Source organism: Amblyomma americanum, chromosome 1 (genome assembly GCF_052857255.1).
Source record: "Amblyomma americanum isolate KBUSLIRL-KWMA chromosome 1, ASM5285725v1, whole genome shotgun sequence".
Lineage (NCBI taxonomy): Eukaryota > Metazoa > Arthropoda > Arachnida > Ixodida > Ixodidae > Amblyomma > Amblyomma americanum.
Window position 1 is genome coordinate 51,750,155 of NC_135497.1, and position 23,577 is coordinate 51,773,731.

General features: G+C 47.6%; 1 protein-coding gene across 1 annotated transcript in view; it reads right to left on the minus strand.

The window, feature by feature from the left end:
- Window positions 1-933: 933 nt before the first annotated feature.
- LOC144094330 (F-box only protein 41-like) overlaps window positions 934-23,577 on the minus strand; it is a 34,610-nt gene continuing 11,966 nt past the window's right edge. Inside the window, exons 3-11 of the mRNA XM_077628323.1 lie at window positions 19,858-20,003; window positions 17,619-17,673; window positions 17,451-17,490; window positions 16,791-16,931; window positions 11,687-11,833; window positions 8,401-8,519; window positions 3,123-3,281; window positions 2,369-2,463; window positions 934-2,278 (exon numbers count right to left, since the gene is read on the minus strand). Coding sequence (XP_077484449.1) covers window positions 2,219-2,278; window positions 2,369-2,463; window positions 3,123-3,281; window positions 8,401-8,519; window positions 11,687-11,833; window positions 16,791-16,931; window positions 17,451-17,490; window positions 17,619-17,673; window positions 19,858-20,003 — 962 coding nt within the window. The 3' untranslated portion in view covers window positions 934-2,218. The remainder of the gene's footprint in view (window positions 2,279-2,368; window positions 2,464-3,122; window positions 3,282-8,400; window positions 8,520-11,686; window positions 11,834-16,790; window positions 16,932-17,450; window positions 17,491-17,618; window positions 17,674-19,857; window positions 20,004-23,577) is intronic.

Below are 23,577 nucleotides of genomic sequence, written 5' to 3' on the forward strand. Positions count from 1 at the left end.
CCCTTTATAACCAACTTTCCTCGCCTCGGTTTCCCTTTCACGCGACCGGCCACTGTCTGATGAGTTTCAAGTCACACTTGTAAATTACCTAACTATCCTTCTGTAGCCTTTCTGCCTTCGGCGCAGCTGTGTCGCAGGTCGATTCGGCTGGCTTCTTGTGCCGCTGACTATGTTGTTTTTGGTTCTGAATTTTTTTCTTTTTTTCTCCCTCGTCATCCACCCTGTCTCCCATATCACAGTTGTCAGTCGGCGCCTTGTCTTCGTTTCCTTTCCTGTCCCTATGCGCGGCTCTCTGCCATGTTTATAGGAAAGTGAAACGCCAAACAGCGGAGGAAGCGGCGTTCAGTGGTTGTCGCAGAGACAGTGCTCAGAGGCGGCAATGCAGTATGCTGAGTTCAGCAGTCTCTGGCCTACAGGAAAAACGCCACGCGGTCCCTTTCTCCATGGTCGGTTGTGTGCATTCCCCAATTGACGGGGTAACAATCACAGCGAGTGCATGCATGGATACGGGAACTTGTGACTCTGGTGGGCTGATCGCACCAATGGGGGACAAACGACCGAGAAGACGATGGCGGAATCGCTTTAGCGTCATTTAAGGGAAGGAGTTCTACGCTGTACCCTCTTTGTCGACGGACATTTTTCGGGTCACAGCACCAAAGAGGCCGCGGTGACTGTTCAGCCGAGGAGACATCCAGCGCTGAGCCTTTATTGCGGTGCGAAACCTTTTGCCGAGAATGCTTCCAAGCTTTCCATCTTCCCCCTTGCTTAAGGGGGAGGGGGTACCACAGTGGCCATCTTGGACAAGATAGTAGTTCAACCACCAGGGCGGCTCCACTTCTCCGTGGAGCTCTGTTGGAAGCTTAACATGGTAGGAGCGATACGTCTGTCAAGCTCTTGAGGGCAGAAGTCAAGTTTCTTGAACGTGTTCCGGGATTTTTTATGTTTACGTGGCTTGTCACTGTATGTTATTCAGCACTGTGCATGTCTTGGTTTTCTTTGTTTCTCCGTATATATAGGTTGGCCTGGCTGCAAATAAAGACTAATGAGAGTTAGTGTGTGTTCTTTGTTTTTCTCGCCGTTTTCGTGAGTGTTTTTCTGCGCCATTATTTCTTCAGGAAAAAAAATCCACAGGCAAGCACATTTCTTCCTTGGCACTCTTCATGAGCTTAATTGCTAAAGGGAAGAAAGAGAAAGAGGTTTACTTTGCCATGCAATCTCAGCAAAATGCACGCTAGAGCACTCGAAGACAACAGCTCTGCGACGTCTTCGGTGTTCTCCTGAGTGCTTTTCTTTTGCCTTTATTATGTAGCCCGTTGTGCGTTCTGGCGGTGCGGGTCGGGTACAGGTGTATAGCAACAACTGCCTCCCGATTCTTGGCCGATTCCCAGTGTGGTTATGTGCCATCTTTAGAAGTGCTAACAACATCTAAGCAAAGCGCCCACGGCAGCCCGCTGTTGCAGCCGATTTTTTTTTAATTAACCGGCCAGTGTGGTTGGCGGCAGTATCAACGAGAACAGAGACACCATGCCACCTAAACAACATGCCACGAAACTGCAGTTCGCCCAAGCGTTCGTATCAGCTTCAGCAGATCCTGCATGTACTCCGGTCTGTCTTGCTCCGTGGCCGGTGACTGCGAGCGTTGCCCGTATACCGCGTCAGCTGCGTCGGGTTTGTCCCTCTAGGTTCAGTGACGACACAAGGGAAGGCTTCCGAGACGACGAAGCAGCTCAATCAACGAAGGCTGTTTCGTGGCCCCACATTCGGGGCTGTGGCAGTTGAGTCAGCGGAGCGTGAGTGCAAACGCGACCCAATGCGCTTCAAGGCGTCTCGCACGTGGCCGAGGCATCCAACGACCTCTACTGGGATGAACTGCAGTTGCGCCTGATGCTTGTTTTCTGCGCATTCTGCACTGCGCCAGCGAAAGCTTACAGGCCTTCGTCCTGGTGCATGTCGGACATTCACTGCCGCGTCATGGCGCTCTCTGTGCCATATCGGCGCCAGGCTGCAGGCGGCCGACCTCGTGACCGGACTGGCCAGACAGGACCTCACTAGCATAGCCCGGCATAATGAAGCCCTCATCGAGTCACGTATTTCCAGCAACCAGAGGGCATCCGTGTCTTCAGCGGGTGAAAGAAAAAAGGTTTTACACGTCCAAAATGCGTACACGTTTTCAACACCCAAGTCATTCGCTTCAGGCGTTATATCCGACGAGGCCGCCCTATTCATCGGTGAGTACAAGTCTGAGCATAATGTCGAACGGCTTCGTTCGTTGCAGCACCTGAAAAGTGGCAATCGAGATCGTTGTACTAATTCTTGCAGTGGTGTAATCTTTAGCATGCACAGCAAATTGGACCGGTTTTGTGCACACCTTTAAGCTAGCCACACAGTTGTTCAATGCCGACGCACAGCCAAAGTCTCGTCCGTGCAGTATGATGCTGGTTTGTTTCATTCTTGGGCAAGCACCTGCAGGAAGCAAAATTAGAGGTCACACAAGGACCCATAGCGTATGTCAGGTATGCCTTCGTAGTGTAGTTCGCTGCCAGAACTTCTGCCCGACAGCCTTATAGTTCCACTGATCTTTGACGCCGCAGCAAATTTTTTTTCACGCACATTCGCTGTTCATTTTCCGTAGGAGAGGCTCCCCGCCCATTTACACTCCTATTTTTAGCTTCATATACACTTAGACCGCAGTGTTAGTCATATAATGAGAAGGGCTGTATGTGCAACTGATTTCCACATCGCTGCGGAAAAGCCGCATTTCCGTTTTGTCGTCTCCGCAGGCCCCTTCGCTTTAAGCGTCAATTCGGTTTTGTTTGTAGGTACAAGCGCAGTGCAAAAATACAAGTCTCCGAGCAGAGATAAATTGAGGTCTGGGTACACACATGGCATTGTTCCAACAAAGAGGACCAGCGAATAGCGACACATTTTTAAGAGGAGCTGTGGTGACATATCGCTGTTTGCATCGAGTCACAGCACTTATACAGCACATGTATACGTAGGAGAACATGTTATTTGAACCGCAAATGAGGCTTTTCTTTCTCTAACATAAGTTATATCTTTCAAGACAGTGCTGAGGAGCAATTCATGACTGAAAACCGTATACTTCAGCCGTGGCATATTACCTTGCAGAATCACGACAGCTCTGTGCGATATAACGGTGTGTGTGAAGTACAGGCGCTCGATTCGTTGCAGGCCAGCTTCCACCATTGCTTCAGCGGACGCCTCGTCAATTTCAGGCCCTCTGTCGATCTCGAAAGACACCAGGTTCACACAGGACCGCACTGCGATAGAGACAGAGGGAGCTCGAAAAAATAGGACAGAAGGGCAGCTTATGCTCACGGGCCTACGAGGGCATTGCGTTCACGATCATCACGGTGCAGCTGCAACAAATAAAAAATCCAAGTATCGAAACTGACACAAAGTTTCTCGCATGAAAGGGTAAACCGTAAGCTCGTCACGGGATTTACCAGGAGCGAGTAAATACACGCACATCTTACGAAATGTGCAAACTGTTTCAAATGAAGTCAATTTGAAGTGCTACAAACACTAACGTGTTAACAAAACGAAAATCCCGAAATTTGTCTCCTTAGAAATAGTTTGCTTCGAAACATGATGTTCTGTACGGAGGATAAAAAAAATGAAGGTTGATTTGAGCAGTTAGGCCAAATGCGAATTCGGTGCGCTAGCACAGTGTGGTCATTGCTTTGCATTGTTTATCATGGTTACGCTTTGTTATTCATGGTATTACTATGTGATTAAAATGGTACATCGAGTGAATTGTGTGTCTTTGCATGGCGGGGATGAAGTACAGTACATGTGTGACACAATGTTTATTACAATCTTTCTATGCTTGGACATCAGCCGCGGCTCCCGTTCCGCATAAGGTGCGGCGTTGTCGCCGTCGGAGGCATTGAGAGCGATAATGCAGGTGGCCAACCTGCCACCTTGGTCACGTGAGCCTGCGAAGTGAGCTGTCCGCCGTGTCAGGTGGCCAACCCCTGTTGACCAGAGGACCATAAAGACAAAAGGCTTCTTCCGTGAATGTGGGCTTGAGTGCTAGGAGACAACAAAGTAAATTATACGATGCTCACTGTTGCTTCTTAAGCGGCATTCCGATGGATGGGTGTGGGGAGGCGGTGCGCGACTTCTCCGTCCCTGCTCCGGATTCATCTCTCACGCGGGTAGCAGCCGAGAGGGACTCCTGGTTGATTTCAACCACCGGGGGTTCTTTAACACGCAATGGCACCACATGGTTGTTTATGCATTTCGCCTACATCGAAATGCGTCCGCCATGGCGGGGATTCGATCCCGTGGGACTAACAGCCGAACCCCAAGATCCCTGAGCCACCGCGGCGGGTGCACAGAGATAAAAGAGAAAGCTGCCTAAAACTGTCCTGTTTCCATCGAGACAATGTATTGTAAACGGGAAAATATACCCTTGTAATAAGGGAGTACTAGCTTACTCATTGGCGTCCACCTAAGCCCAGCTACGGCTCCAAAAAGAAAATATATACAGCTTCAACAGAAACTTCGCAGTTGAAGACAAATTCGTCCTGGTCCTGCGTTCGAACCCGGGTCCACCGCTTCACCGTATCAGTCGCTCTACGAACTGAGCGTACCGGGATGGCTAGCAAGTGGTAGGGCGAGAGCGAACTCATCAATAACTCGAAGTTAGAACAGTTTTGGTCAATTGTTTAAGAGAATCCCGCAATATGGGGTAGATTTTAATAAGGGAGCAATTTTAGCTGAGAGAAGAATTGAGTGTTGCGCTTCAGTCTACACTTTAAGCGTTTTTTCGCCTTACTGGACGGAAAGTTCGTCCTTTCGGAGGCTAACTGCGTTGTCACAGCCATTAATCCTTCTCAAGACTAATGACGTCAGAAGCGAGCAACAACAGATAAAAATAAAAATTTCGTGACCTAGTTGGGAACTGAATCACTGCCGCTTCGGATGGGAGCCGGGCGCATTACCCTCTATAGACCACTGCTACGACTGTTCTTTCTGCCCAATCTAGAATTTATTCCGAAGACATTACACAATTTTGAAAAATCAGCTTTTTGAGATAGAAGAGCGCTTTTTTCGGCATGAAATGTTGTCAGCGGAGTAGTACATCAGAATACAGCTAGAATGTCTAACTAGTAGGCTTGTCAACTAATATTGATTAGTTAACTTTTTAACTATTACCGTTAGGCTCCTTAAATTATCGAGAGACGTGTGCAGTCCATCGTAAGTAATATCCATATCACTTTTTATATTTTCGAAAACGCGGTTACCCACGGCGCTGTTGTGCAACAAATTTTGGCTGCATCGCTCCAAAATACATGCTATTTTGAGAAGCTTGCAGGCAAAGCAACTTCTCCAGGTCACGTATACCTCATCGAAATAGCCAAAATTTGTTGGACCACAGCGCGGAGCGTAACCACGTTTTCGAAATTCTAAAGAGTGATATGGATATTAATTACGATGGGCTACACGCCTTTCAGTAATTAAGGAGCCTAACAGTAATAGCTAAAATGTTAACTGTTTAATATCAGTTAGCCAGCCTGCTAGCTAGCACATCTTAGCTGCATTCTGATGTACTGTACCGCTGACAAAGCTATGCCGAAAAAAGCGCTCTTATAACTCATAAAGCCTACTTTTAGACATTGTGGAAACTCTTAGGTGAAACACCCTTATATACACAGGTTGTTTACAAAGTAGCCAGCTAGTGGCCGCACTGCAGCGACTTGACAGAAAACACAACTAACACAGCTAGAAGGGTGGCAGGCAAAGACAACACATCAATAACGGAAACCAATCCGGCGGAAATTCACTTTCATCTTAAGTGTCCTTCAGTGGAGCACCGTCTGGCCAGAATTCGCTCTGGGGAAAACGACGAGCTCAGCATTCCGGTCCAACAAACGCGTTTTCCAAAGGCTGTGAAGTACAAGCGGAAAAATCGTCTCGTATGGCTCGTGGTTACGTTGAGCAGCCATCAGCTATCGCACGCTGTGATAATTCAAAGCAAATTCTTTCTTCAGTGTCCTTTCAAAAAGCGTATATGTATGCTCATTATAAAAGTGAACTGTCAACAAACGCCCAAGTAAAGATGGGCGTTAGGTGGAATTAGAAGGCACCACTAAGTTGGAAAGTAGGTTCACAAAGTCAACTTGCAAGAATGCTCTCACATATGAAATGGGAGCTGAGATAATTAGTAGCTCGTTTCTTCTTAGACAACCGCTACAACCGATTCAGCTTTCTAAACAGGTCGGTTATATGTAGCATGCAGCATGCGATGGGTATGTGTAGCCCAGTCACGATTTATAGCACGTATTGCTACTATTCGTGCAATGTCTGGCTGTTTTATTGTGACCCGCTTCTGCAGCAGGCTTTGATAAGAATTAAAACATCGACGACACGCTTATAACAGCGTTCTTCGTGCAAAAAATGTGATCAAGCCGTAAACGTATTGACGCACGGTGCTTCGCACAGGACTGCCTCGTCCCGCAGTTAATGTTTTCGCTGGCCAAACATTGTTTCCGGGGGCGAATGGTCGTCGTCGCTTCAGAAAGGATGAAGAATCTCTTCCAATGTGTAGCGTTTCATGTCCGTTCTCTGAAACAACCGAGAGACGCTTTCGTTGAGCTCGTCCGTAGCGCTTCATAGCTCGAGGCTAACAGTTTGACAGGAGCAAGTTAGTTCACTTCACATAAATTTCAGAGCACTCCTTGGCACATCATATGAAGAGACCTCCTTTCTCCCTTAACTCAAGGAAGCGCTGAAGGGAGCCCTGTAATTTTCATGCCGTTCCTAGCCGATCCTTGGCTCAGCCACTTGTACGCGTCTGGTGTCAGGAATATGCGCCTATTAATAGAAATATGTGAGTCCAAATTGGAAAAGAAAAAGCAAGTGGTTGGTCTGGCAACAACCCATTGTCTTCAGTGCAGCTGCACTGCAGCACAGAGTTTCTTACTATCAACTATAGAGGGAAATCTGGCGGCGCTGCACCTCAGCCACCATGGACGCTCAAATCAAAATAGGCCGGTGAGCTACTTGGTGCGGGACAGTCGGATTTTTTCGGGAACACAGAGTGGCGTTACTAAAATGCCCCATTCCGTCCACGACGCGCCCCGCACGCAGACGACTTTGGTGCGAAAGTAATGCGCAAAAGTCATAGCAGCGAAAACGCAACAGCAGCGACGCCAATAAAAGGTTTCTGTTTTCCGAAGTGTCATTTAAAACCTCTTATATTGCTTAAGCCATAACGTTTTTTAAACAGTTCTTTTTATAAGTGCGCCTGTTAAGCTCTAAATATAAGTGCGCCTGTTAAGCTCTAAATATTGGGTTTTGTGGTGCACAACACTTTGCCAATAGGAGAGCAAGAGATCTCTTATTTTAGGCAAACTTTACACTTAGATACTTTTCCGTTTTTTTGTTGCAATTTAAGAAGGGTTTTCTGGCGGGCTAGTTGGTGCTTCTCGTTCATGATTAAACCGCGCGAAAGAAACAGGGACAAAGGCAGGAAAACACGTACACACGCAGAACACAGTGCGCTCTGTGTTTGTACGTGTTTAGTGCGCGCTGCGTGTGTACGTGTTTTCCTGCCTTTGTCCCTGTTTCTTTCACGCAGTTTAATCATGAACGAGTTGCAATTTATACAGGGGGTATTGAATTTTAGGGCATTGTTGATTATTGAACAATGTTTTTTTTTCATTATTATTTGGCCAAAAGTTGTGGTTCTGCAGTCGGTAGCTCTCCGTCCCATGATACTTAGAGCGCCCATGGTGGCTGAGGTGGTCTCGATGAAGCTCCACGAAAACTCCCATAGGCGGGGCGCCAGCTTTCCCTCTAGGTAATATTAAGGAACCGTACTGTGCAGCAGAGACTGTTCGCTCTGCCATTGTGAACTCGTCGTCGCAGCAGCCGCTGGAGACGGCCTACTGCGCAAGCACAGAGCAAGTGGTTGTGCTGTGGAGTATGCGTTCAGGGAAAGCAGCAAGAATAATTTTAAAATTTGGCCGTAGGGGACTTTTAACCAAAAATGCGGCTTGAGAGCCAACATAGAGATATCAGCTGCCAACTGACAGAGGTTCACCTGCTGTGCACGTGTGCAGAAACAAATGCCTCAAGTATACGAATATTGCATGAAATTCGACTTACAGCCATAAGAGAGGCTTGCTGACAAAATAACAGCCGCAGCTTTCCCATGTTCGTGCAGGAGAACAGACTACACGACTATCTCTAATATACCGCCAGCCCTAGTTTATGCCATATGGCAAGTTTTCGAATTAAAAGAGGTATGACTGCCGGTTTGTGCGCTTGCTCGGTGACATGGAATTGTTTGCGCAAGGGTAGCTTGATTTCTTTTCTAAATGTTACTTTGTTTTCCTTGTCAGAAACAATCGAAATGAATGGGCTTACGAACGCAGCAGACGCTGGCCAACGTAAGGCTCCTTCCGCCGACGCACGCGACCTGCAGCTGAGGCCAGCACTTTCCCAACATCTGGCAGACCCGATGGCCAGCGTAGCCTTGCCTTTTTCTGCAAGTAGAACATCACCGCAAGCAGTGGCTACCTACGCGCATAAGGCGCGAAAACAGAAAACAAGATACGATAGAGGCGAATCAAGTTTATAAGAACGTCAATACACATGGCTCTTCAAGGTGTTAAAGTCGAATCCGGATATTTCTAATTATCGTCTATATAGGATTACTCGGTGGTGACGGCAGTCCATCCTTCAGGATGACAGCGAAAATGGCTTCCAAAACAAAGTTTATTGGGCTGACTCGCGCCCACAAAGAAATGAAGGACTCGGCAGCGGCAATAGCAACAAGCGTGCCCACCGCCCTCGGCCGGGCTAAATTTAATGCTCATAACGAACTTTCGAGGCAAACGTGCACAGTAACCACGACAGTCCTAAACAAAGTAGGATCTGTTCCGCCCGTCTGCGATCATTCGAGATAAATCTGGCCACGTCTTGCATCACAAAGCGATAAAGACGCGTGCGGGCAGCTTTGAGGAATGAACAAATAACCATTGCAAAGATTTGCATCAATAGAGCGCACACATTATTCTCTTGAAAATTTCGCATATAATGATAGGGAAGTCACGCAGTATATCGAACTACAATTTCGCCGGCCATTTCGTATATCGAACTACGCGCCACGCCCCTGCAAGTGTCGCGCTTGTCCTAAAGGCACACTTTGAACACTTCTTGCGCGCAGAGACTGGTTAGCTGCACGGCCTTGTGCACCTGCTGGCAGCGCTAGCGCTGTAAAACCGTGTGACCAGGTGAATGTGGATTGGGTTGAGGGTGGCCTTCCATCTCCTGCACTCATTTTCCACGCCGCATCGCTGTGATGGGGGGAAGCCGACCTTACTGAAGCCTAACGGTGGCCCTCTCCTGGCGTACTTCGCTGCCGAAGACGTGCGGAAGCCAACTGCAGATTAATTTTGATGAGTGGTTACTCTATTTATTGTGTACTGGTAACAAAATTCGATAGGCAGCGCCTAGTTCCTAATAAACGCCATCTGCAGCTTGGATGCGAAGCCAATTAGGCTCACCAACGCCTAGCGAGCGGGGCGCTGCCAGCATGCCGCCGGCAGGCGGCAAGTCGCTGCAAAGAGCCTGTCACTAGCGTGGGTGCAAAATATTCTTGCCTGTAGGTTACAGATGAGCTTAACTTTGGTCGTTTTTTTCTATATATTGATATATCGATCCATTTTGCGACCCCTTTCGAGTTTCATATATCTGGGTTCGACTGTACACTCTAATATTGTCACGTAGGGGTGACGGCAGGCAGGCCGTGAAAATTGAAAAAAAAAACAAACAAACATGACAAAGCTTCGCAGCATTATATATTCCTTTCGCAAAGTTGAAAGACATTTATCGAAGTAGAGTTTTGGTGGACATTAGATCGTATAAGCAAAAGAATCAAATAAGAAATTTATCTGCCCGATTAAACTATTTTGAAGAACTCATTCAACTACCGTGTACAGTGTGTTGAGGGGAATTCGCATGGGTGGAGTAGTCTCCGCTTTGGGAGTAATTACTCATATATCATCCACCTGAGCGAAGCTAAAGAAAATAAAGAAAAGCTATACTGCTTTCTCGGAAAGCTAGCAGCTACACCAATCAGGGCTGCTAGCAGACAGATGGTCGGTAAAGCGGATGCCGCGGACAGGCTTTGGTCCTGGGATATCAGGACTAGTTTTTCTTCAACTGCAAATATTCTGAGAAAGATTCGCAGCTTTACTTTGTCGCCGTATGGCTGCGCACAGATGGGCACTAATGAATAATTTGTCCCTAACTTTCTAATGGAACTACTGCATGTGAAGTGGGCGTAATAGGGCGCAACTTTATCCAGTTTCCTATCCAGAGAAGGAGAGTGCGCCATCCTTTTTTGAATTTCTGAGGAAGCAGTCAGCACAGTGAACACGTGCTGACACCTCTCTTCTGCTTTGGAAGCGTGATTCGAGTTTGTGACGGCTTCAAGCGCGAGAAACGTGCGGGGAAGCGAGCTTGCGGAAGATGAAGACAACCGCCTCAAACCACGCAGCGGCTATAGAGCCGGTACCTTTCAATCTTATAGTATCTAGATATGGGTGAGACGTAAAACTTAAGCAGTTAGTTAATGCAGTAATTACCTAATTATCCGACAAACAGATGTAGATAGGCCCTGTAGTTCCTCTTTGTGTCCGAGCTCGTGGCCTGGACTGATATTATTGCCGCGAACGTTGGCCGCTAGGTCCAAGACCATGCAGCCCGATGTGTTTACAGCGGCCGACGATAGTGTGTGCCATGCAGCCACCCTAGAATAGCCTCAGACACAGCGGCCGACGCCCGGCGGGCGATAATGTCAGTCCAGGTCACGCGCTTGTGAGACAGATACTGCGGCATTTCCTTTCCCCCAAAACCAATTTTAATTTCATTTTTTAATTTCAATTTTGATTTCAGGTAGTTACACGCAGTGACTGAACGCTTCGCAAGTTCTACCTTGAACGATTAATAACTGGACACCCCACTCCAGTTGTAGCCAACACAGTGTTGTGCGCTTATGTTTTAATTCCTCTAAAATGAACTAATCACGCGCACAACCTGGACACATTTCTAATTTTGTAAATAGTTTGTATATATTACTTCTCCTCCTATCCTCTCTTCCTGTCCCCTCACCTCTTTCATTTAATTTCTCAATTCTGCCTGCTATCCTTTATTTCCGCTGCCCCAGCTCAGGTGCTCCAGTATAGATGGCAGATGCCGGGGCTGGCAGAGATCTTTTCCTTCCTTTTTACTATTATTTTAATAAAAAAGCCACTACCACCACCACCACCCCCACCACGCGCTTGGGCATTGCATTGGGCATGCCAGATGTGGTGACCAGAGTCGTGTGAATGGCACATTGTCGAGTTTGAAGCTAGACAACGCAGGCAGCATAATTCAGATTGGACGGCTTTATTCCGTGATAACGGAAACGAAGAAAATGCGCGCCCGTGGTTGGCGCAACGCGCTCTAATAAGCCACATTATCACAGTGGGCAAGGGAAAACGAAGAGAGCGTGACCGAGGCGACGTGGTCACGTGCCTTTGATAACGCGTTGCGATACCATACACACAGTGACGTTGTCGTATAGCGTATCCTTGAACGTCGTCGGGAAACCAAAACACCAGTGCGTGTCCTGGTCTCCGTGTCGGTACCGTATTGCACTCACTGCGGGTCTAAGGGCGGTACGATGAGCGCCTTGATGCGTCTGCATCCTGCTCCCAGGGACCACAGTGCCTCCGGGAGAGTCACGTGGGACGCAGTTACGTAGGCCACCGCCTCGAGGAACGGGCACGCGCTCGCCAGCCACAGGACCCTGCATGCAAGACGGCAACGTGGTACCCCGTTAAGATTCAGTAAAAAGCCCCGAGAAGTGCACTCACTGACCAAACGCTCAGTTAAGGCGACAGCCTTTAATGGCTCATGCTCGCGTCCGTCCGTCCGTCCTTTACGCTCTTCAAATTGATAATAATAAAAATCTTTGTGCACGATGAGATCCGAACCACCATCCTTCCGTTCGGCAGCCCAGCGTGCTAACAACTACGCAACTTCCTGCCAACGCACATGTAGTTCTCCTTATCTAGGACGCTGGGGAGTGTTTGCGGAAAGGCGTCAAATCAGACGGATGCCTCCCAAACGCCCCCAAATATCTCCAGCATTTAAGATTCACAAACTATTGTGTACGTAATTACCATCTTGACCACACATCAGTGACACAAACAGCAACACCGCGCTGTGTAAAGGCTCCTGCCTCACCGCCCTTTAAGTGAACAAAGTGGCCCCCTGAATGTTTTCTAATAACCTATTCGTGGATAAGTTAAAAGAGGACCGACATTGTCACGTAGTGGAGACGGCCGTCTGGCAGTCAAGAAATCGGCTAAAACGGCTTCCAAAAGCAACTCTTTATTGGGCTGGCCTGCACCCACAAAAATATGAATGACTACAAACATTCGAGATAAGTCAGGTCGCATCTCGCGTCAGAAGCAAATGATAAATCCCAGTGCTGGCGGCTTTGAGCGTGAACAACAGTACAAAGATCCGTGGCAATATAAAACTTGCGGCCTTTACTTTCGCTGCCACTAAACGTTCTGCGTAACCGATTGGAAAAAAAATGATCATTAATGCTTTTTAACAGATTCAACGCTTCATGGAGACTGAGTTCAGGCGGTTTCGGCTTCCCTTCCGTCAGCAATTAACGTCAGTGGTTGGGCCAGTCTCAGCCGCGGCTCATCCTGTTGGGGTTGCGAATCCACAGGAGATTTGGCGGCGCTCTCTCTGTGGCCTTGTGAGCGGGATGCAGCCAGGGGTTGTTGGCAAGTCTAGATGGGTCCACACAGGGCTCGTACGAATCTAGCATATCAAAATACAGCAAAAATTGAAAAAAACCCCAAATTTTCTCATGCCGAAGGATCACCTTCTCAGTACGGAGGGCGTACAACCAAGCCGCGGTGCGATAATTTCCGATTTCGAAGAGCTCGCGGTACCTTGCGGCTGGGCGAGCCAAGTCTGGGTTCTGAGAAACTCAGCTTTGGCTTCAACTGTCGAAAATGACCGGTCTAGTAGAGAGCCCCAAGGGTCAGTAAGCCCCGAAACTTGGGAACGTCAGAGATGTAAACACCGAGTAACGGCTAGGAAGCCCGGAGAAAATCTCACGTGGACCATATATATCCTAGGTAGCAAAAGGTCTTCCTTTTAGTGAACCGATTCCAAAAGGGCGTCCTTATTATTAGGTGTGGGAGAGAAATGAGGACCTAAAAGTGACTCCTAGCAGAGAGCGGTGCCATCCTGGGCATTTTGGGCAGTACCACTGTTCATGCTGGGTCTGAGAACCGCTAAAGGGGTCCCCCGTGTGAGTACGGGTCTCTAGCAGTGGAGGAAGGTCTGGGTGCAGGAACCTGGCTTGGGCTTGGGTACCCCATAAACCTGCCTTTGTAGGGTACCGTTTCTCGGAGCGTCGAAGGCCCCGGCGAGCATTCCGTGGTATGGAGGTACGCTTGAAGGCCGAGGGCCACTATTAGGCGAAGAACGAGTGTCCGCCTTCTGCGGGGGTCTGAAAGGAGCTCGACTGTATTCGGATCAATTTTGAAATCCCAAGTTGTCCCCAATCCAACCCAAACTACCATAACCCAAGCCTGACGACCAACGTTCCATTCCTCAAATACCATCCCATACCCGCTACTTTGCAGGGTAGACCAGGGGAGCACCCCAGCCCCGCTCTCTCTGCTGTGGGTCGCTATAGTAAACATTAGCGATGTGCGAATAGTACTTTATCGAGACCGAATCAAATACAAACTTAATAGTGCAAGAATATTGAATATTAATGGAATATTTGTATGATTATTCGCTGCTTAATGACCGAATAAATATATTATCAGCGTCAAATGAGACGCGAACAAAAGAATTGAAACACAAACTGCAAATCTGCACTAGCGAGGTTGAATACTAGAGCTGCTGATTTTCGCATCGAAAGCGTAAAGATCACTCTTTGGAAGTGTTAATAGACCACGCGTATATCTCCTTTCCAGCCGCTAATAATTTTGATTGTTTGTGCTCGCGTTTCAGTTGTTTTGTTCGCGTTTCATTTGACGCTGATGGTACGAACGCATATCCACTCGAAACAGTAAAGCGCTATAGCGGTGGCGCTATAAGTCGTACAATTGAAGCTATAGCTGCTTAAATAAGCAACAACTTTTCCCATTGATGACTACGGCGACCAAAATAGCGCCAAGTCACAGTTGATGAGTGGGAGGAGTGTTTGAGCCATGGCCTTCGACATCGGTTATGAAGGTTTGAAGGGAGGCCTTGCTGAAACTGGCCGAGCCCGTTCGCGACGCCCAATCTTGAAGGCTTTATGAATGATGATTCACGAATGGACCGCATCTCGGCGCTGAACCCTCCCTCCTGCACAGACTAATCGCGCCAGCATGCTATGCGGCGCCGGAGTTAGCCCTGTTTTTTAAACAATGGTAAAAAAAAAACATATACGGACACACCGCTGTGTGGCTCAGTGGTTATGGCGCTCGACCATTGAGCCTGAGGACCCGGGTTCAAACCTGGCCGAGGCGGCCATTTTCCAACGGAGGCAGAACGCAAAAGGCGCCCGTTTGCTCTGTGATGTCAGCGCAGGTTAAATCGCCCCAGCTGGTCTAAATTATTCCGGAGCCTTACACTATATGGGATCCTTCATAGACCGTGTGTCGCTTCGGGACATTAAACCCCACAAATTACAGAAAAACTACGGCGAGGCCTATTCGAACTTTGTGTCAATTATTCAAAATCTATTCGAAAACTTGAGGACGCATTCGATTAAAAAATTTTGAACATGCTCTATTTTATTCGTCCAGCGAATCAAATAGATGGATATTATTCGCCATTCCAAAATTTCGAATATTCGCACACCCCGAGTATATACAGCTTTCCTCATTTCCACCGCTGGGTGTGCGAAATACCGTTTGCCCTCAGGGACATATTCCTTTGTTATTACAGTGGGCTGCTGCTCGCAAGTGGCACGGGTTGAGGCACTATTTTTCTTATTTACTTTTGTATTCCTCAATACAACTTCTGTCGTTAACGCTGCTCCGACATCGTCGTCTGGAAGAAGGACAACTATCGTTCGTTGGTTCTTATACCTTTGCGCAAGCTGCCGATCCAGCAGAGCCAAATTTCTCTCGCAGCTCGCAAAAGTAGTTTTGGTTCCACTTTAATCGCATAGAGATATAGCGAAAGTGAAAAGATTTCAGTATATTCTCACGAATAAATATTTCATTTTCTCAAAACTAATACACACATTAGAGTCATGTCAGTTTGAGAACTTTTTGCTTTGGACCAGAGTTATCATCAGGGCTAATGTTTCAAGGCAAATAAATAAAAGACATGCAGTCCTCGCTGCGATTCGTGACTAAAGCGAATGCTTGTCTGCCTTTTTCTGCCACGTACGGCTCATGCGTGGGTCTGTATCTCGTTCTCTTTTTTGTATAATTGCTGGCAGCAGCTCTTAATATTTGTCCGGAAATAAATTTTAAATTGAGTACCATGGGATAAAACAGCCAGCAAAAAATTGAGCCATGAGAGGTTTTCTTTTCCACCCGTGAACCCGAATTCTCGCCCCTCCCTTCGTTATTGCCCTGCTTTCATTCTTCACCGTGCTCTCTGCTTTTCCATAGCTCTGTCGGTTGCACCGACAACTACCACGACGCGCAAGCCAGGAACGGGCGCCTAAGGGCCGCGCTCTGCAGAGGAAACACAAGCGGCGCGTATTCGACGTGTGCGTTGGCTATTTGGTCCATGTTTCTTTAACGCTGAGACTCCCCACACTGTCCACCTTTCCTCCAGGCAAGAAGCGGCAGCAGTTACCGCAGCCCACCTTCTGCCGCCTTCATTTCACCCACTCAAGAACCGACACGGCTACGTGGGGCCCCTTGAGCCACGTGACTTACATGGCTCAGGCACACGTGAGTGACGGTCCCTCTGGCTGGCGGGGGAACGTCTCAGTTTTCTCTCGCAGTATCGAGCTGACGCCGTGAGAAATAAAGAGCGAAACGTGACATTTGCTAACCTAGTGAGAGTGGCCACGCGAAGCGGGGATAGCAATGGCCCAAAGTAGGCGCCCTTCGTACAAACTTCACATGCGGTGCGGACGTCTACTGCAATGTCGTGAGTCTGGGGGTGCATCTCATTAGCAGCTGTCGATGTATAACTGAAAGATGGCATGGCGGTTTCCCGTCTGGTCTATGGCGTGATCTGCTTTTGCGCAAAACTTTAGTAGTTAAAAACCTTACTATGGCGTTTCCAGTCTGCGAACCGAGGAAAATAATGATGCTTTTAGTGCATAGTGTCTATGCGCTGAATATTCGAGCAGAATGTTCTAGCGAAAGGTCTAACCCCTCCACTATAGCGGAAGCGGCGAATGTACAGTGTTTTGGCTCAAGGACTGAAACTTGCTGCAGGTGGTCGTTCGAAAGAATATTTCCTCTCCGCTACAATTGTTTGTCACAAGTGTTTTTTTTTTTGCGTTGCAGCTGCCAGCAGGTTTGCTGCATTTTGTCAACCACTTATTGATGTATCTACCTGTTGTATTTTAAGTCGCAGCAACTGCATGTTACTCCTGACGTGCACTTCTCAAACTTCTCCATGCGCAAGACATCACGAGTGTTGTTAACCAACTCAACTTGATGCAAATCCCCCCGCCAAGTAGAATAGGCAGTGAGGCATTAATCTCACGCAATTACTACAGCAGATTCTTTGACGCGATTGAGGGATGTCGCGTCACTCACTGCACGATGAAGGCATACCAGTTTTCTGCGCCAAGAACTTGCCTGTCCGTCAGCAGGTTGTCACAGCCGACCACTGTAAGCACTTTCAACGTTTTCGAGCAAGCCATCAGCAGTTTCTCTAAACCGTGTTCCAGATGAGCCCTGCAGAGAAAGCAGTGAACCACATGCCATTTGCTCAGGAGACCAAGGCTGAACAAAATGCTGTTTTGAACGAATTCGACAGTTCTGTGTGGTATGGATAAGTGTGCGTGGGTGCAACCCTTTGTTGCAAGTTCCCAGACCAAGCTACCTCTGTCAGGAGCAGGAATGCATGCATGTCTTGATGAAACGGCTGCGTTAATTCGCAGGACCTCTCCTTGCCATCAGTGAGAAGCCGTAGAGTTGCAGCTATTACTTCGGCGTCGCACGGTCCCATGCTCCTTCCAGACATGCGCGCTCTGACCAGGGAATTTTCGCAACATGCGGACCTTACGCATGCATGTGCATGTTGAACGATTTAAAATAGATGTCAGAACACAAATTATTATTAATTTATATTAATTTAATATAATAGTGAATAGTATTAGTAATTTAATAATTGTAATTTAATTCATTTCGGCTGTCACAACATAATTTCTTGCAGGACGCAAGTCTTAAATGCCCGATACGCACGTGACATACCCAGGCACACGCTTGTTGGCGTCAGTCGTCGCTTCGAGAGCTGAAAAAGAAAGCGACTAGAGGTGAGCGAGTGTGTGTTCCAATCCCACTGGCCTCGGCTGCGGCTACGGAATGGTTGTGAATTGGATTCATTCTGCCTGTCCCTTCCGCCAGCGAAATCAGCCTTACCTTGCAGGGACAGGCTTTCAGTGGCCGAGCACCAGGCTGCCATTTCGCTGAAAAGCTGCAACGGAGAGAACGCGTCAGCGGTCCCAATGTCCTTTGCGCTGCATTTTTAATCAGAAAAGAATCCCCTGGACGTCCATGAACTTTCAGTTTACGCTGTATTTCGATAAGACAGGAAAAAGACGGGGAGGTAGAAGGGGGAGGAGGGGAGAGCAGCGGTGTATACAATGAGAGTTATAAAGATCTGTTTCTTAACAGTTCAAGTGGAATTTGACCTGAATTCTTCATATTCGTCTGGTCAAGCTATTAATGACTTTCTTGATATGAAGATTGTAACACTTGATGGGCTTGCTTGAGAAACTCTAGTGGCAGCGGTTAAAAATAAACTTGAAGGGCCGCTGCGGTGGCTCAGTAAATATGGTGCTCGGCTGCTGACCCGAAAGACGCGCATTCGATCCCAGCCACCGCGACTGCATTTCGATGGAGGCGCAATGCTAGAGGCGCGTGCACTGCGCGAACTCAATGAACGTTAAAGGAGCCCAGGTGGTCGACATTATCCGAAGCTCTCCACTACGGCGTCCCTCATAGCCGGCGTCCCTTTGGGAAGTTAAACCCCACAAAACCAAATTAAACTTGAACGACAACTTTATCTCCCACCCCTCCTGTTATGTTGTTCGCACGCCTCCCTTTGAGGGGTTTATAGAGGGTGTTTGACCTAAGACGTTAGGTAAATCTTAAAAATAGGCTTTAAAAATAGGCTTAAAAATTTGGCAACTTCGGCGAGTTACATGCACTGGAGAGGTAGCTTCGCCCGCAAGCTTCTCGAAAGCGCATGTATTTCGGCTCGATGTAGCCCGAAATTGTTGGCCCAGAGCGCCGCGGGTAACCGCGTTTTCGAAATTTCAAGAAGTAATACGGATATTGCTTATGGTGGCATACACGCCTCTCAGTAATTAAGGAGCCTAACGGTAATAGTTAAAAGGTTAACTATTCAACATTAGTTAACCAACCTCTTAGCACCTCTTAGCTCTATTCTAATGTACTGCACCGCTGACAATGTCATACCGAAGCTAGCGCTCTTCTTACTAAAAAAAAAACATTTTTTAAAAATAGTGCAAAGTCTTAGGTGAAACACCCTGTATATAGGCGAAAGCACTAGACTTCGTCTGAAGAATCCACTCCGGTGAACACAAGGACAAGAAACCCTCCTTATAACGATTGCAGTCGTTGAGTCGGGTGGTAAGCTTATTTGTTAGCGGTTTTCGATGAGAGCCCTTAGAAAAATTTTGCTGATGGCTCATGGCTGCAATAACGTTACTGCGCTATAAGACGAAGATAACCCCGAAAAGAGCAGGACATACGTACGTGGTTATCCTATAGCGCAGTGACGTTCGTCCAGTCATAAGCCATCCCCAACAAGCGCAACTTGCTGCTTTACCGTAGCGATGGGGCTGATGCGCTCCAGCAATACGTATAGGTTATTTTAGCAGAGACATTCACTAGAATAGATCGTGGTAAGAAAAGCGAAGGCTTTTTCGTTTCGATGCAGAGGGAAATACGACAATAGTGTCTGCCAATTGTGCAGGGTAGTGCAGGGCCTCTGCCCGCTGATTACTGGCACCACGCCTGGCTTTGGGTGCGGTCCATACAAAAACTGGGAAGTTGTCCCTTGCGCATTTTTATCCCGGACCATTTTTTGCACCACAGCCCTCTTTGCCCTCATTTCTTGTCTCATTAATGTGTTCTTGCTTCTGTTGTTCAGCATGCTTTACTTCTCGAGTTCTACTGGGGGAAAATCATGCTCACCCTCCCGCTGTCAGAATGCTATCCCCCCCCCCCCTCTCTATCCCAGTGTTTAACCTGTGGCAAAGCAGTATGTACTGGAGAAGCCGGCGTAGCACCGCGGCGTGATATTTGCCACGCTGTTTAGTCTCACATGATTGAGAAATGACGGGAAGTAGTTGGCCATCTGCGCTTTTCCGCACGAGCTTCCGGTCTTTCGCCAGTAGCGGCAAGTAACCTCACATAATAAGCGATCTCCGCCTTCTGTACATTTCGAATAATTTCCCATAAGTGGCGTGCAGTTCGGTGAACAGCAGCCTAATTTTAAGACAGAAGTGATTTTAATGAAATGATTTCGTTATACTGAGCGAACAAAAACCTGGAGCAGAGTTCTTGCTTTGGTATAGGGGACGATATGCTATGAAGTATTAATGCAATGGCCGGAAGAGGCAGTGCTTACCTCCGCAGAAACACTGGTATGGTTGAGGTCGATGTGAAGCCAATGGTGGGGCCTCTCGACGATGCGCTTCCATGCCCGGCACACTCGGCGACAAATCAGAAGGTCCTCGGTTGAAAGGAACTGGATCACTGTTTCGAGGACATTTTCTGCAGAAGGGAACCAATGCTACATAACTTCATATTTGCACTTAAATCGAAGACGATTAAGAATAAATGACTGAATTTCACTCGCGAAGGATAGCGAAGGGCTGAACCCGATAACTTCGTTGCAATAAAGTCACTTCGTTTTAAGCTATTGTAAGCAATCCCGACACTGCTCGGAAGTCTTAGTCGACAACCCCGTCTGTGAAGTCAGTCCAAAATTGTGTGCAAACGTTTGGCCATGAAGTGTGCCTTACTCGGTCAATTAGAAAAGGTCGTCTTTTACGCAAGGCACCCTTTTTCTTATATTTTCAAATTTTAATCGGGGAAGGCTCGTGCAAGTGCAGATAGTTTTTGCCAGAATGGATCATTTTATATCTAGACAGATTCATTCATCACCATCAGCGTTTGCTTAGCTGAGTCCACTGCAGGAAAAAAATTGACAGATGATTACGATAGCCAATATTACGAAGTTTTAGCTCAGCTCGTCGCGTATTTTAGTCTTGCCACCCACCTTCCCGTGCAGCCACCCTCCAACTGTCCATTCCTCAGCTTTCGCCGTGGCAGGCGACGTTTCGCTCTGCTGCTATCTGTCTGTTGAAAGAGTGACCCATGACCTGTCAGGTTGTGTGTTACGCTGGTAACCACCCTCTGGGATCTTCCTGTGGCAGACACCTTCCAGGTGGCGTTTAGTTCTGCTATTTGGGCAATGCGTCACGCCGACGACTACACCGACGCCGACTACGACGCGGAGTCCAGGAGCACCGCTGCACCCTAAGAAGTCTACTTCTAGTACTGCCTAAGTAAGCTTTCGGGCTTTTCCCTAACTTTTAAACATTAACTTCCATCCTACTGGTATACTTTGCCTCCTTAGGTCTTCAATCATGCTCGGTGGTTCTTCCCTTCGTTAATTAGCAGTGAAATTCTTAACCGAATTGGATGCTGCCGAGGTGTTCCACGTTTACTCTTGTACCTGTTTATTCCCAATACAATTCTTCGAATACCGCTGTAAACATGCAATGCAGCTATTGTGATCATCCTGACACTTGCCATTTGCAGTTTGGACGTGGCCGTGATTTAATATCATCATCATCACCACCACCAACATAATTATAAACCCTAAGTACGTGTCCTGCGTGACGAAGAAGGCCTCCTCCACCGATTTACAACTGCGCCAGCTGCGAGCACCCTGTCTCCGCAGATTTGGTCTTCTCTACCGCCCCCGCTATGTTTTGCCTTTTATTGGCGAGCAGCGTCACTCTAAAGAGGAATCAGTTGCCTTTTCACAGCATCACTTACGCAGAACTGGTTGGGTAGTGGCTCTGACCGCAAGTCGACGGTGGAGGCGCCTGGCGTGTGCAGGGTACCCATTGAGAGAGGAACCTGTCCTCTATCGGCAGCTACAGACAGGCACCTTTTCACCGCCCCACAACCGAATTGCCAATCGCCCCATCGGCACATCTCCAAAATTTATCTTTAGTAGAGGTGTGAGAATATTCGAAAATTTCGAATAGTGAATCGAATATCTTTCTATTCGATTACTAAAACGAACCGAATAATTTATTTTGAGAATTATTCGAAGTGAATCGAGTAAAAGTCCGAACTTATAGAACAGTTTTCAAATAATCGGCAGGAGGTTCGAATAAGGCCCGCGGTATTTTTCTTTGACGACTGTTCCAGAAACGGCTCAAGACGACGCCACGCACCATCCTTCCGCTAAAAGTATGAACGAGATGAAGACTCACAATATAAGTCACTCTTCATCCGGAATGAAGGTTTCAGCGCCACGACGCGGTCCATTTGCGTGGCGGCTTTCACAATGCTTGTATATATTCTCTAAAGCTGGAGCAGGCGGAAACATTTGGGCAAATTCAGCAAAATCCTGCCTTGATACTCGATATCCGAGGCCATGGTTCATACGTAGATGCATCCAGTCTCGTTTCCTAAGGTGCGGCTCTAGTAGCGCCGGGTACCCGCCGGTTTTCTAATGGGCACAAGGTTTCCTCAGGCTTGGTGCTCGGCTTTTCTGGAGTGAAACGTTCGCGAAAAAGGTCTTAGATGAATCATATAGATTATTGTTGCGTCTTTAGCAGCTATAACTTTAACTTGATAAGATTTAAACTTATAGTTCCAGACAGCAGTGCCACCACTGGCGCTTCAGTGTTTCACACAATTGTTCGTTCTATACGAGTATTAGCACAGGTATTAACGAATATTAGTACTAATATTTGATTCGTACTGAATTCGGCCCTACCAGTAATCTATTTGTATTCGATTCAGTTTTAGCTACACTGTTCATATTCGATTCGGTTTGGAAAAGTACTATTCGCACATTCCTAGCAACTCACAGTAACTACGAAACTATTCCCACGAGCGCACGAGCTCGAACGACTACATTCACTGCTTCCTTTTTCTTCCGAACCGCCAGACTGGAATGGCCTTCCCCAGACATCGCTGCTACCACGTGCACATCTTCGTTTTTACAGCTTTTAAATGACCATGTTGTTCAAAGATTACTTGTCACGAGATGAAAAAAAGCACAGCTTTTATGTAATGCCCCCTACGGGAAGCTTTAAGTTAATTAACTGAACTGAACTGAATTCCGCTTCATGTACACCTTTTTTTCCCCTGATGTTCTGCTTCAAGTTCACCGCGGTTTCCAGACGCTTTTTCCATTGTTCGCCGAGAACTGGTGCTCAAAACACCTGATTCAATGCAGCCGAGGCGGGCTGTGAATGCTCCACGCGTGCCGTCGCCCAGGCGTTCTAGAAAAGAGTGCCAATAAGCATAAGCCGCTTGCCTCAGACACCAAGAAGCCGCCGCGGTGGCTGAGTGGTTATGGCGCTCGGCTGCTGGCCCGAAAGACGCGGGTTCGATCCCGGCCGCGGCGGTCGAATTTCGATGGAGGCGAGATTCTAGAGGCCCGTGTGCTGTACGATGTCAGTGCACGTCAAAGAACCCCAGGTGGTCGAAATTTCCGGAGCCCTTCACTACGGCGTCTCTAATAGCCTGAGTCGCTTTGGGACGTCAAACCCCCATAAACCATCAGACACCAAGAACCCGAAGTCCGAAAGCGAAAGGCAGATATAAGCCGGCCGACTGAGAATTCCATATTCAGCAGTTCGACAATAGCGTACCGAAGCCGCCCGCAAGCGATTAGAAACTATTTTTTTATAGGCAGAATCATTTCTGCACGTCGGCATAACTTGAAATAATGTCTTCGCAGCTAAATTTTATTGCAAAGGCACCTTTCTCTAATTAATCATTATCGCATGTGCCAGCTGGCGCTTGCATCCCCCGCATTATACCTTTGTGTAATCGCCATTTAATTTGTTTCTCTTTAGTATCTCTATTGCTGCTGAAAGCCCGTTTTTCCTTGCATATTTCCGTGGCTTGCAACAAAGAATGCCCGGATTCAGAAAAAAAAATCCAGAAATGTACTCAGTCTTTACTTCATAACAGCAGTAGTACTATCTGGGGTTCTGCGTGTCGAAGTGACACGGGGGTTATGAGGGACGCTGTACTGGAGGACTTAGACCACCTGGGTTTCTTCAGCTCACTTTGTTCACGCACAGGCCTC